Below are 12,777 nucleotides of genomic sequence, written 5' to 3'. Positions count from 1 at the left end.
TTCCTCCACTATCCTAATGTCATGACATTGTCAGCATTTTTAAAAAAATCAGAAGAAAATCTGGAAACACTTCTGATTTTGCCATCACTGGTCATTAAACGAACAAACTAATCTCAAAACCTTGTGGCATTTTAAAGACTAGCAGATTTTGACATGTGATTTCATGGACTGAAGCTTACTTATGCACAGATCATGGGATGCAGATTCTGATAGCAGATTACTTATAAATATGCTCAGGTGGGTGGCTAGGTAAGTGGATAGAGGTTATAATCAGTGGGGTCAAAAGACACTATCTATTTATATATTTATTTTTCTTACAAAAATATGTTATTGGAGTGCACATTTAATTCATATTATGAAGCCAAGCATACATGATTATTTTATCACGCATTTCAATTATACTGGCTTATACTTAAAGAAGCAATCTAGTGAGAATTAAATTTCTTGGCTTGGTCACACGAGCAAGCCAAGAAATTTAATTCCCACTAGATCACTTCATTAAACACACTCACATAAATATAATTGACAGTTTTAACAATTATTATTACTTAACCATTTTAAAAATTATTAAACATATCTAATTTACATTTTTAACAATGATGATGATGATGATCAGCTAAACTGTAGAGACTGGGGATCCTCTAGGTGGTGTAGAAAGGTGCCCCAATATGAAGGAGGCAGTACCAAGACACAAACACTACAAATTTATCTGACTGAACATGTACATAACATGAATACGCCTAAAGCAACCTTTCTGAAATTTGTCTGGGTTAATCATATATTTAAGTCTACCATGGTGACAAAGTTTAAGCAAAAATATCAGAAAGTTACAGCCATCTTGGTTTATTAATATAAGGCAACTGTGGTGATGGTGGTGTAGAATGATGGTCAAGACTTCCAAATCTTGATTTAGATTTAGGGTCTACATCAATTAGGACTAAATCAAGTCCAGATCTGAATCAGGCTTCAAACCAAATCCCATTCATAGTCCTATGTTGAAACATTTTTATATTAACATTTGTTGTAGGTCATTTTGTAAAGGCACTGTTTTCAAAAAGCAGGGTTTAGGTAGGTAAATATATAACGTAAAAACAGAATGTGATGCTTATATTTTACAATTTAAAATTTCTTGTAAACTATGTAATACACAGAACACAATGGAATAACAGTATATTAATTAAAGCAAAAAAATTCAATCTGGACTGAAGAGATGATATCAGTATGTCTAAATATAATTGATGTTTTAAACCAGAATAGACCCATTGAATCAATGGCTGAATGGTAGGCTAACACTTATGTAAATACCACATATTTAATGGGTCTATTCTAGTTAAGACTAGCAACCAGAATTAGGTCAGTATCTTTTAGAAACACAGGACCAATATGATTGTAATCATGCATATTTTACTATAGCGTGAAACACATGGGCCAAATAAAGCACTTTCTGGGCGCTTTGGGATGTGGCGTACAAATAACACATGCCCCCAAACCACCCGGAGGTTGCTCCAAGACCACCTAGGCAGCCCAAAGCCAGCCTGAAAAACAGTGGCAAAAAACCCACTCCCACCGGTGACCCATTTGGGACCGTGGCAGCAGCCAGCTCTGAGACCGTGGTGTCCAGTCACCAAAGTCCCAGAGTGATCTCCGCTGGAGAGGTCTCTGGCCACTCCTTTTGCCCTGTCTGCTTCACACCTAAGTTAGGGGCCTTATAACGGGTGGGCGGAGTTACCGCCAAAAAGTTTCTATATGTTGCAAAGTAAACTTTGCCCAGTGATTCCAGTAGGTTCCGAGCAGCACTGCGCAGGCGCAGTGAAACCCATTTATATGATTCGCAGAGACCACGAAGAAGAAGTTCCCAATATCAGAATGAAACATTCACACATTCATACTAAACTATAGTGACATAGCAAGTCATTAAGAGATTATTTCCAGTGGGAAAAGAGTTGATTTTCAGATGACCCAACAGCTGTACAGCACGGTATCGCACTGGGAGAGCTGCAATGTCATGAGATTTAGGCAAAAACAGGAATAATACAGTACAAATGCAATATAACAGTGTCGTGTGAGAAGCTCAAGTGTTTCCTCAAACTCAGTGATGCAGCCAGTATTTCTGTAGGATCAAAGGATGGGAGTAATATGGCTTAATATAAGGCTTTACCAGCGTGGTGTAGTGGTTTGAGTGTTGGACTATGACTCTGCAGACCAGGGATCGATTTCCTGCTCAGCCATGACCTTGCGGTGACCATGAGCAAGTCACATGCTCTCAGACTTAGGGGAAGTCAAAGGCAAATCCCCCTTTGAACAAATTTTGCCAAGAAAACCCCATGATAGGTTCACTTTAGGGTCACTGTAAGCTGGAAACTACTTGAAGACACACAGCAACAACAAGATGTACATTAAGTGTATGGTTTAGATACAGATTATCTGAAAGACCATATCTCTCCAGATGAAACTGCAAGAACTATAAGATCTTCAGGGGAAGGCTTGCTTGGTGAGGACATGAAAGACAGCCTTGTCAGTAGTTGATCCTACCCTCTGGAACTCCCTTCTAGGCAAACTGGGCTGGCCCCCTCAGTGCTCTCCTTTCAGCCGCAGGCAAAAGCATTTTTGTTTCAGCATGCTTTTAATATATAACTGTGCCATGGAGGCTTTTTTAAATTGGGGTATGTTTTATTTATTTTTTTAACTTTTGTATGTTTTCAAATAATTCTATATTGTTTTAATTGAGAGAATTACAAATGTTTTTAAAATTGCATTGGTAGATTTTAATTGCTTTCCATCTGTGTCTTAGATCCCACTCCAGGAGAAAGATGGCATATAAAACAAACAAACAAACAAACAAACAGTAAATTACCAAATAATACACACTGAGTTCCATTAGGCATTACAGAGGAGAACAGGTGAATTTCCAGGGAAACATTCTGTGGATTCTCTCCCCCCCCCCCCCCCCCAATTCTGTTTTGTAACATCTGGTTCTGCCACTAACAGGTTTCATCCAGCCCATTTTGTTAGTTACCACAACCTGTATGAATTTGCAGATGTACTGCATACACACAAAGGAAAACTACCAGTGGGACAGTTCTTTTACAGATGTACACGAACCATTCAGGTATGTGGAGGAAACAAGCAAGCCTGGAGCAGTACATAGTACATTAACACATTTTTCTTAATGCATTCCTACAGCCTTCAAATACAAAACAATAAAACTATGAGACAGATGTTACTCCAAACATAGATATTTCGGCTCAGGCCAAGCAGCAATGAATCCAAATTTACTATAAGTCCCACTTCTGTTTCACCTCCTGATAATGTAGTTTTCAATTTCCCATTGTTATATGCACTGACACAAATTTCATGTTCCAACTTGCTCCATATTAGGATATCTTTCTCTTGCTTTCACAATTCCATTATGAACACATTTTGCATATTTTATATTATCAAAAGTTTGTTTCTCATATCTTTATTTTCATCTTGCTAGGCTCCAAACTATATATTTTGTACACAGGAAAATAAAATAAAATCCAGTTATCAATTCCTTGAAAGATAGATGGCCTAGAATCCCACGATAGTGAGAGTCCTCCCCTGTCTACCTAGTGAAGAACTGAAGACTACATACCTGTATACATTGACTGTAAGGTCCAATGTTGGCAGGGGCCCAATGAGAGATACTCTGGATGTGCATAACTTGCTTCTGATAGCAGGGTACATCACCAACCATCTCACCATACTTATGTGCAAGACAGTCCATTTGAAACATCATTCCTTCAGGCAAGGGAGCTTCTAAGCATACTCTGCAACCACAGAGAAAAAGGCAGACTTTTGGATATGTTACATTTTCATAGGGAATACATGGTCATTCCTCCTTTACTTGTCGTTGATGCAATTGGTTTTCTTTTCTCTTTTGTTGTGGGTGCATGTGAGAGAGATATACCCTATTAATAATAAAATAAATACCCTATTGGGGATCTTGGCATGTGACCAGTAATGGCAGGTGTCCAGCATTGGCCATGGTTCAGTCACTTTTAATATCGAAGTACACTTGGATGATAACCCCTCTGTGAATGAAGGACTTTCATTTTCAGAGGAAACCAGCAAAGCACCCATTGGAAGGAAGGTAAAGGGTGGTAATTCATGCCAAATTTTGTTTTCTCCTTGCAGCTTCTGACACTACCTCTCATTCTATACTCAGAGAGACTGACTGCTCTCCAGAGTAATTTTTTGGGAGAAATGTTAGTAAGAAAACAGGACTGTGATGGACACGAATAGAAAAAAATCACCTCCCCTATCATTTTAACCAACAAAAACATCCAGTTCAAGGGGTTCTGTTCCATGCAACTCTGGATCCAATCCAGTGCTTAGAAGCTGGACATTCAAAAGTACACATCATTATAGATTGAAGAGCAACTCAGCAACAAGGCTGTTAGCAGTGTAGTCTGACTGCTACAATTTATGGCAATTCCATGAGACTAACTGCTGGATCCCTCCCCCCCTCAGCCTTTTGAGTTATCTTGTTTACAACCCTAGGAAGACCTGTTATTTGCTACTGCCATTTCAAGAGCCCATTTCAGTGTGCAATGTGCTTCTTCTTATTTCATTTTTAGACAAGGGTTTACTAAAGTCCATCCACTGAGCTGACATTTTGCTGTTAGTGCAATGTACCATTGGCCCTCCATATCCACAGATTCTTATCCATGGATTCAAGCATTCACGGCTTAAATATTTTTTAAAAATATAAATTCCAGAAAGTTAGATTTTGCCATTTTATTATTAGGGATACCATTTTACTATGCCATTATATTTAATGGTACTTGAGCATGGATTTTGGTATCAAATCCAAATTTGGAACCAAAGCACAACAGATACCAAGAGCCCATTGTATGTAAGACATCCACTACTGCAAATATCCACAGTCCTCTTTCTGCACATGCTTAAAATCACATTGGCTTCTCAGCTGTAATCAAAATCAAAAAGGAAAGAAAACTCTCCAGGTTAACTTATGAATTTTCCTTCTATGATCACTCAAATTCAAACATGCTGTTCACCTTCCTGTAGAAAGTGGACTAGTAATATCAATACTATATCACCAATGTACTTACTTCAATGAAAAAAACATAGAAGTGGGTTCATCACTCTATCACTGACAGTCACCTAGCTACAAGATAGTTTTGGATCTAAATTAACAACAGCAGAAGAGACTGTTATCATATGTATATTGCCTAAACTGTACTTTGTAAAGATATTCCCCTTAACATCTTGAAATTACCAACATTTGGAGAGCTTGGGTAAACATGGAAAATCCTTTAAAAGAATGTGTTAAATTAAAAGATTGGTTTTTTTTTAAAAAATAGGCATTAACTGAATTTATTGGAGGAGGCCTTGAGTGATATGACTCAGTGCAATACAGCTTAGTGCAGAGTTTGGAAATGTTTCTACTTTTGGACTACCATTCCAGAATCTTCTAGCCAGTTTGGCCTGGGGATTTGGGGTATAGTACTCTTAAAATGTAACATTTGCAAGTTCTGTATATCTTACTTCAACTGTTTTATATGATTTATTTATGTATGAGTCTTGCTTTATAATATGGAGGGTTGAAATTTAATTCAATTATATCTGGGCATCTATACATGGAGATTTTTTCTGGTAAATTATGAGGCATGATATTTATCTCAAAAAGTATTAAATGAAACGAGTTCCACAGAGTTCCAATTAATATTATAGCTATTATTAACTAGGCGAAACATATTGTATTAACTGGATTCAGCAATAATGCCGTCAACAGGTCAAGAATTGTCTAAAGAACTTGTTTGTTATAACAGATTTTATGTAGCATTCAAAATATTCTAATTATAGAGTTCTTGTTTCATTAACTTTATAAATTAATATTTTTATGAAGGAACTAAAAATGAAACACATTTGAAGAGGATTCCAAGAAGAATGTGAAAGAAAACATACTTGTACAGAATTCATTCTTAAGCCTCAATATGGCTATCCAGTAAGGTATAAATACACACGGCAGTGATGAAAGCAGTACTGAAGGAATGATCATAACTAAAAGTAGAAGATGGACAAAACTTTTGGAATACAGTAGAGATGAAAAAGAAATGGAAAATATGCCTTCCTTGATCCTGAGACATAAAGAACTATATGAGAGGAAAGGCGAGCATTGGAATTTATGCTTACTAATCCCCTGAATGCCAACTCCCTAATATTGCTCTGTTGTCAGCTTTAAAAACTTTGTCAAGTCATTAAAAAAAAGCACTGCAACATTGTGGGAACTCTCAGTCAGAAAAACAAAGTAAGATTTACTATATATACATTTATTTATTTATTCAAACAAAGCATGTTCCTTTGAAAGTGCCCACAGCATAAGCACACTTTCCTTTAAAAACCTAACTGGTAGATACATCAATTTTCTTTTTTAAATCTCTAGAAGAGATATAGGGAAAGTGTACCTCCCAACCTCTCAAAGCCCTCAGCCCCAGTATTTTTTTTTTAAATTGCCAATTTATATAACTGGGGGGGGGGGGGGGGGGAATACAAGCCGCATACAAGTAAAAAGGAAAAAAAAATCTCATCTGTCCTTTGCATGAATGCATTTAGCAGTGGTTGCTAGTATGGGGTGTCACCAAGTTCACTAGCTATTTGGTAATTATGTGGCAATTATGTCAGTATGAAGTGGGATGTTAAGTTTGCAGAGAATTAATTCAAAGACTGATGGGCTGGTTTCCCCCTGAAGCAGTGTGGTGAGTATGGACTTGAGCTATTTACTTACAAGACCGTATTTAAGAAGGTGAAGTTCCCATATTATTCCCAAACCAGGTGCTAATACACAGAGTAAAAGATCATGTCTTTGAGGAGAGACATATGGACAGGTCAAAGGAAGCCAAATACCAACTAAAAGAAAGAAACCAAGACTGAATATACTAATAAATAAAGCAGTAATAGCAATGAAGTATATTCCAGTGTATCATAAATATAAGATAGCAGGAGCAGGAGCCTACCTTGCTGGGGGACACAAATCAAATGCTGTCATATAGACTGAATTTATCACAGCAAAATCTTTCATGCTCTTCATATACAGATGGACCAAAATAATATCTGTCAATTCCAATCCTTTTGAATTCAGATGAACTGCATGCAGAAAAAAATGCAGATGTAAAAGTCAGGATATATTAAATTTGTACAGAATGATAGCAAGAATATTTTTACATACTAGTTCCCAAAGAAAGTGAAATTATATAACAGCTTAACTTTGTCACAGATTGACTGAGGCCTGTAAGAGAATGTCATTTTCTACAATGATGAAGTAGAAAATAGAAACAAAATAGCTGTCTGTGCAGTGTATCAGATATTGGTGTATCTTTCAAAGGATCTCTTTAGTAACAGTTGTCATTCTTGTATTGTCTGCAGTGAAGTAATCAGAAGCAATCACAAACATGAGGGTTTGAATAAGAAGGGCTTCCAATGGAAATAAAATTGCAACTATCACTGTACAATGCTTAGAAATTCATAAGGTTCTATAGAAATTCTCATGTTTTTGCTGGGGCAAAAGGTTACACAGGCAGTATAATCTCTTTGGGTTTAGCCACACTTGTTTTACAGAATGTGAAACAACACCTTTAGATCTAATTGCATTTTAAAAAGAGAGATCAGAATTTTTCAATTCACCAGTAATTCAACAAAGCTCAAACAGGTGTGTACACACATACATGGAAGGAGGGAGGGAAACAAAATAAAGGGAGTTCTGAAAAAGGTATATAAGAATTGCTTCTCGGCCTTTTGGCTAAGATCAAGTGTGAAAAGGGCATATAAGGATATTAGAGGTGCATGAGTATAATGCAACTCATCCCAGTGGCAGGTGCTTTAAGTAACAGCTAAGGCTGCCTTTGAGATAAATAATTCTGGACACACTGTTGGTGTCATGAACAACCATCATAGTAACATTCACACCAAGCTCCAATATGGTTAGGAAATGACTGTATCATTTCATAAAGATTAATAATAGTAGATCATTTCACCAAATAAGTCACCAAATTGTCAATATCAGATTTACTGCTTGAGCAATATCTTCAACCAACACTAAATTTCAGTTAAAAATACTGCTAGGAACCATGGTTAACTTTAAAAAATACTCTTGACACATAAAATACTTTCTTCAAAGGAATATCTTAATCTGTGTTTTATGTATTATCCACTGAAAAGGTATAGTGCTCCAAGGAGAGAAGGTGCACATTTCCTGGTTCTTAATCCGTCTGATAACAGGAATGTTGAAAATAATATCCTTTGTGTGTTGAACTGAATTGTTACACTAGATCAAACATTGTTATTCATTATTAGGAAGAATGGAGCCTATGTATACAGGGATCTACATGTAACAGAGCTTCTCCTTCTGAAAGGGAATGATGATTCCATGAAACAGCACAACATATGTGAGATCCGTTCTTGCTGAGGCTGGCTGTACAGCTGGGGTAGGGCGAGCACAACCATCCAAAGCAACTTTGGTCTTCCCTTACTCATTTACATGAGGTGGTCAAATATACCCCTCTAAGGTGTACTCTCTGAAGCTCTGGTCCATAAAAATCACTTTCTAACAAGCTTGAAGGTTGCTTGAAGAATGTGTTTGCAATGAACAAACTGTTGGCCTTGCAAAATTCAGTCATTCTCCTGCTACACTTCTTGAGCCTAGGCCAAATTTTCCTGTAATCTTTGATTCTGCTCTGTCTCCTACTTTGGCATTCCAATCATCTAGGATTGATAAAAGTCCAGTTCTGGCATGTGGTTAATTTCCTCTTGGACTCCAACACAGAATCCTTCAATTTCTTCTTCTGCCCCTGTAGTTGGAGCATAAACTTGGATTATAGTTATACTGATGAGTTTTCATGAAGTCTTATTGACATTATTCGGTCAGATTTTGCATTATATCCTTTGACTGCTTTTGCTAAATCTTTCTGCACTAATAATGCCATGCTGTTTCTTCTTAGATTTTCAGTTCCTGAGTAAAACTCTGTAATTATCTGAGTCAAAATGTCTCATTCATGTCCACTTTAGCTCTCCCACCCCATATAGCAGTGTTTACATGTTCCATTTCTTGTTTTACAATATCTAGGTTCCCCTCATTCAAGCTTCTCATATTCCATTTTCCTATAATATTTTCCTATAAATAATAATAATAATAATAAAGTTTTTATTTATATACCGCACCTTCCATAGATCAGGGCGGTTTACATAAAATTACAATACGCATACAATAGTTAAAAACAACACCATACAATATACAAAAATAAGATAAACCCAGCAAAAGCCCCAGTAGCCCATCCTCATGGCCACGGAAGAGGAGGGAGGCCCACAGGATTTTTATGCGGGGAATGCTAGCTGGAAGAAAAAGGTTTTCAACTCCCTTTTAAATTGGGCCAGGGAGGTAGTTGAGCGGAGCTCGGCGGGCAGCGTGTTCCAAAGGGCCGGGGCGGTGATGGAAAATGTCCGCCTTGTGACGGAGGTAAGCCTAGCCCCAGGCACCTTCAGTAGTAGCTGCCCGGATGTTCTGAGGGTGCGGGACGGAATATACGGGGAGAGGCGGTCCTTCAGGTATCCTGGACCCAAGCCATTTAGGGCTTTATAGGTAATCACCAACGCCTTATATTGGGCCCGGAAGCGAATAGGCAGCCAGTGAAGATCTTTCAGTACCGGTGTTATATGGCTGGTCCTGGAAACACCAGTGACCAGCCTGGCTGCCATATTTTGCACCATCTGTAGCTTCCGGGTTTGATATAAGGGTTGCCCCATGTAGAGTACATTGCAGAAGTCCAATCTCGAGGTTACCAGAGCATGTACAACAGTTTCTAGGTCCCTCTGGGCCAGGTATGGGCGCAGCTGGCGAATAAGCCGAAGCTGATAACAGGTGCTCTTGACATAATATGTCTTGTGCAGCTTTGGACATTCCTTTTAGCTGAACGTCCATTCAGCATGAGTCCAGCTGCATCATTAGCCACAGTGCAACTCAAACGTGTCCTCTGTTCTATCCCAGTAGCTTGCTGAGTGCCTTCTAATCTGGGAGTCTCATTTTCTGCCATTATCTCTAGTTTCATTTTGTTTTACATAGGGTTTTCATGGCAAGAAGTTCAAAAGGGGTTTACTGTGTCTCCTTCTTTGCTATGACGTTAATTCCGCTGTCTCAGAGAGATCCTCTGCCAGTGTCATCCCCCACTATTGCTTCTGCCCAGCATTGCCAAATTATCAAAATCATCAAAACCAGCTTTGTGAAGAAAAAATGTGGCGCCTCATACCTACTGATTGTATCCACTGTTCCGGGTCCTGTTCTCTGGAGCAGCAGAAAACAAGATTGCTCCATCCTCAATATGACATCCCCTCAAATATTTAAACAAGACTATCATATCACCTCTTAACCCTCTCTTCTCAAGGCTAAACATACTCAGCTCCCTAAGTCTCTTCTCATAAGGCATGTTTTCTAGACCCTACACCATTTTGGCAGCCCTCCTTTGGACACACTCCAGTTTCTCAACATTCTGTTTGAACTGTGGTGCCCAGAACTGGACACAATATTCCAGGTGGGGCCTGACCAGAGCAGAATAGAGTGGGACTATTACTTCCCTTGATCTAGACACTATACTTCTATTGATGCAGCCTAGAATCGCATTGGCCTTTTCAGACCACACCTGTGGTCTACTAGGACTCCTAGATCCCTTTCACATGTAGTCTCTTCGAGTCAGGTGTCCCCCATCCCATATCTATGCATTTCATTTTTTGCTCTAAGTGCAGTACTTTACATTTCTCTGTGCTGAAATTCATTTTGCTATCTTTGGCCCAGCTTTCTCGTCTATTATGGCCATTTTGAATTTTAATCCTGTCCTCTAGGGTATTAGCTATTCCTCCTAATTTGGTGTCATCTGCAAATTTGATAGGCATGCCCCCTATTATTTCATCTAAGTCATTGATAAAGATGTTGAATAGCACTGATCCCAGGACAGAGCCCTGTGGGACCCCACTGGTCATTTCTCTCCGGGATGAAAAGGAGCAATTTCTGAATACCCTTTGGGTTCAGCCGGTTAACCAAATCCATGTAACAGTTAGCTTGTCTAGCCCACATTTTACAAGCTTGTTTGCAAGAATGTCATGAGGAACCTTGTCAAAAGCCTTACTGAAATCAAGATATACTATATCCACAGCATTCCCTCCATCTACCAAACTGGTAATTTTATTTTAAAAAGAGATTAGATTAGTCTGGCACAACTTGTTTTTCAGAAACCCATATTGACTTTTTGTGATTATGGAACTGCCTTCTAAATGTTCACAGATTCTCTGTTTAATGAACAGCTCTAAAATCTTTCCTGATATTGATGTCAGACTAACTGGACAATAATTGTTGGGATCCTCTTTTTCCCCCTTTTTGAAGATAGGGACAACATTTGCCCTCCTCCAGTCTGCTGGGATTTCTCATGTTCTCCAGGAGTTCTCAAAGATTATTGTCAATGGCTCTGAGATTATATGTGCCAGTTCTTTTCATACCCTTGGGTGTAATACATCTGGTCCTGGAGACTTAAAGTCATTTAGACTAACTTGTATTCTTGTACTACCTCTTTACCTATTCTGTGCTGCATTTCCCCTATTGTGTCATCTGCTCCATTTTGAACAGCCCTGGAGGACTAGGAGACCCTTCAGACAGCAGAGAGGATGTGTTGTAGGGTTCAGTGGAGAGACAGTTAGCAAAAATTGCTTCCCTTCTGTTGGCAGGTGTTTCCACTGGAGTGAAGACACATGTTACTCATGAAATGGGACCTTTGCATTAACTGCAATATTACTAAACTGGGGATCTCTTTCCAGCAACAATTCAAAAGCATAATGTTCCTCATGAAAATAAAATACACACTATAATTATGCCACTTGCTCTAATTTTAAAACAACCTTTGTTGTAGACTAAGTTGCTTCCTATTGTTTACTAAACAGATATGTTTAGTGTTTGAATTATGCAATCATGTATGAATGAAGGTGTTTTAAAATTTAAAAAGCAGACTAGCACTGAGCATTCTCTAAACTAACAGGCTAACACACTCAATACTGAGATTTAGGACTACTGTGTGTGTGTTTCACAGTCCATTAACAGATTTCCATTTGGCAAAGGACAAGCTTTTTCAAAGGGCATTAAAACAATTAGCCTTGCAACAAGGCTTTTGTTCCCCCTTTCTTCACACCAGGAAAAAGAAAAGGATGGAAGAGTGAGCAGACAGCAGGTATGGATTTTCTAGGAAAAGGTTATAACACATACCTGAAGAGACTCAGCAATGTTTTGGCAAAGAAACCCATTGTGGTTTCTTTAGTTGACAGGACGATAACTCATTCAGTGTCCCCATACCCACCCCCTGCTCAGAAGGTAAAAATAAATATCCACAGGAAATACAAGTACTACCTGGAACCAAAGTGTTAGTAGCTTGCCAGAAATGGAAAACAATACTTTAAATGTAAGTAATCTGCCAAAAAAACAGCAGGTTTTCTAGCCTCTGGCCAGAGACACAACCACTACTTTTCATTTAATTCTAATGGAAATAATGGCAAAGATGTATAGTATTTGGATTGGCTGAGGTCCGTGGAAATATAACAAGAACCAAGTAAATGTTATAGAGCCCCACTGCTTCAATTTACATATTATGCTAAAAGATTTATGCAGAACATTGCTGCCTTTACCTACGAGTCTGATTACATCCTCCTTGCTGATTTCCTGGATGTTAAGAACTAGCTTAAGGGTCCTTTAGAAAGCATGCCGCT

General features: G+C 38.4%; 1 protein-coding gene across 8 annotated transcripts in view; it reads right to left on the bottom strand.

The window, feature by feature from the left end:
* DPH6 (diphthamine biosynthesis 6) overlaps positions 1-12,777 on the bottom strand; it is a 348,315-nt gene that overhangs the window by 184,374 nt on the left and 151,164 nt on the right. For all 8 annotated transcript variants that reach the window (XR_006101224.1, XR_006101228.1, XM_042444449.1 and 5 more), the window contains 2 exons: positions 7,002-7,131; positions 3,617-3,791 (listed from right to left, as the gene is read on the bottom strand). Coding sequence is in view for 6 of the 8 variants with exons in the window: in XM_042444449.1 (XP_042300383.1) it covers positions 3,617-3,791; positions 7,002-7,131 (305 nt within the window). In the remaining 2 variants the exon portion in view is untranslated. The remainder of the gene's footprint in view (positions 1-3,616; positions 3,792-7,001; positions 7,132-12,777) is intronic.

Source organism: Sceloporus undulatus, chromosome 1 (genome assembly GCF_019175285.1).
Source record: "Sceloporus undulatus isolate JIND9_A2432 ecotype Alabama chromosome 1, SceUnd_v1.1, whole genome shotgun sequence".
Taxonomy (NCBI): domain Eukaryota; kingdom Metazoa; phylum Chordata; class Lepidosauria; order Squamata; family Phrynosomatidae; genus Sceloporus; species Sceloporus undulatus.
Note: the sequence above shows the minus strand (reverse complement) of the source record. Positions and strands in the feature narration are given on the sequence as shown.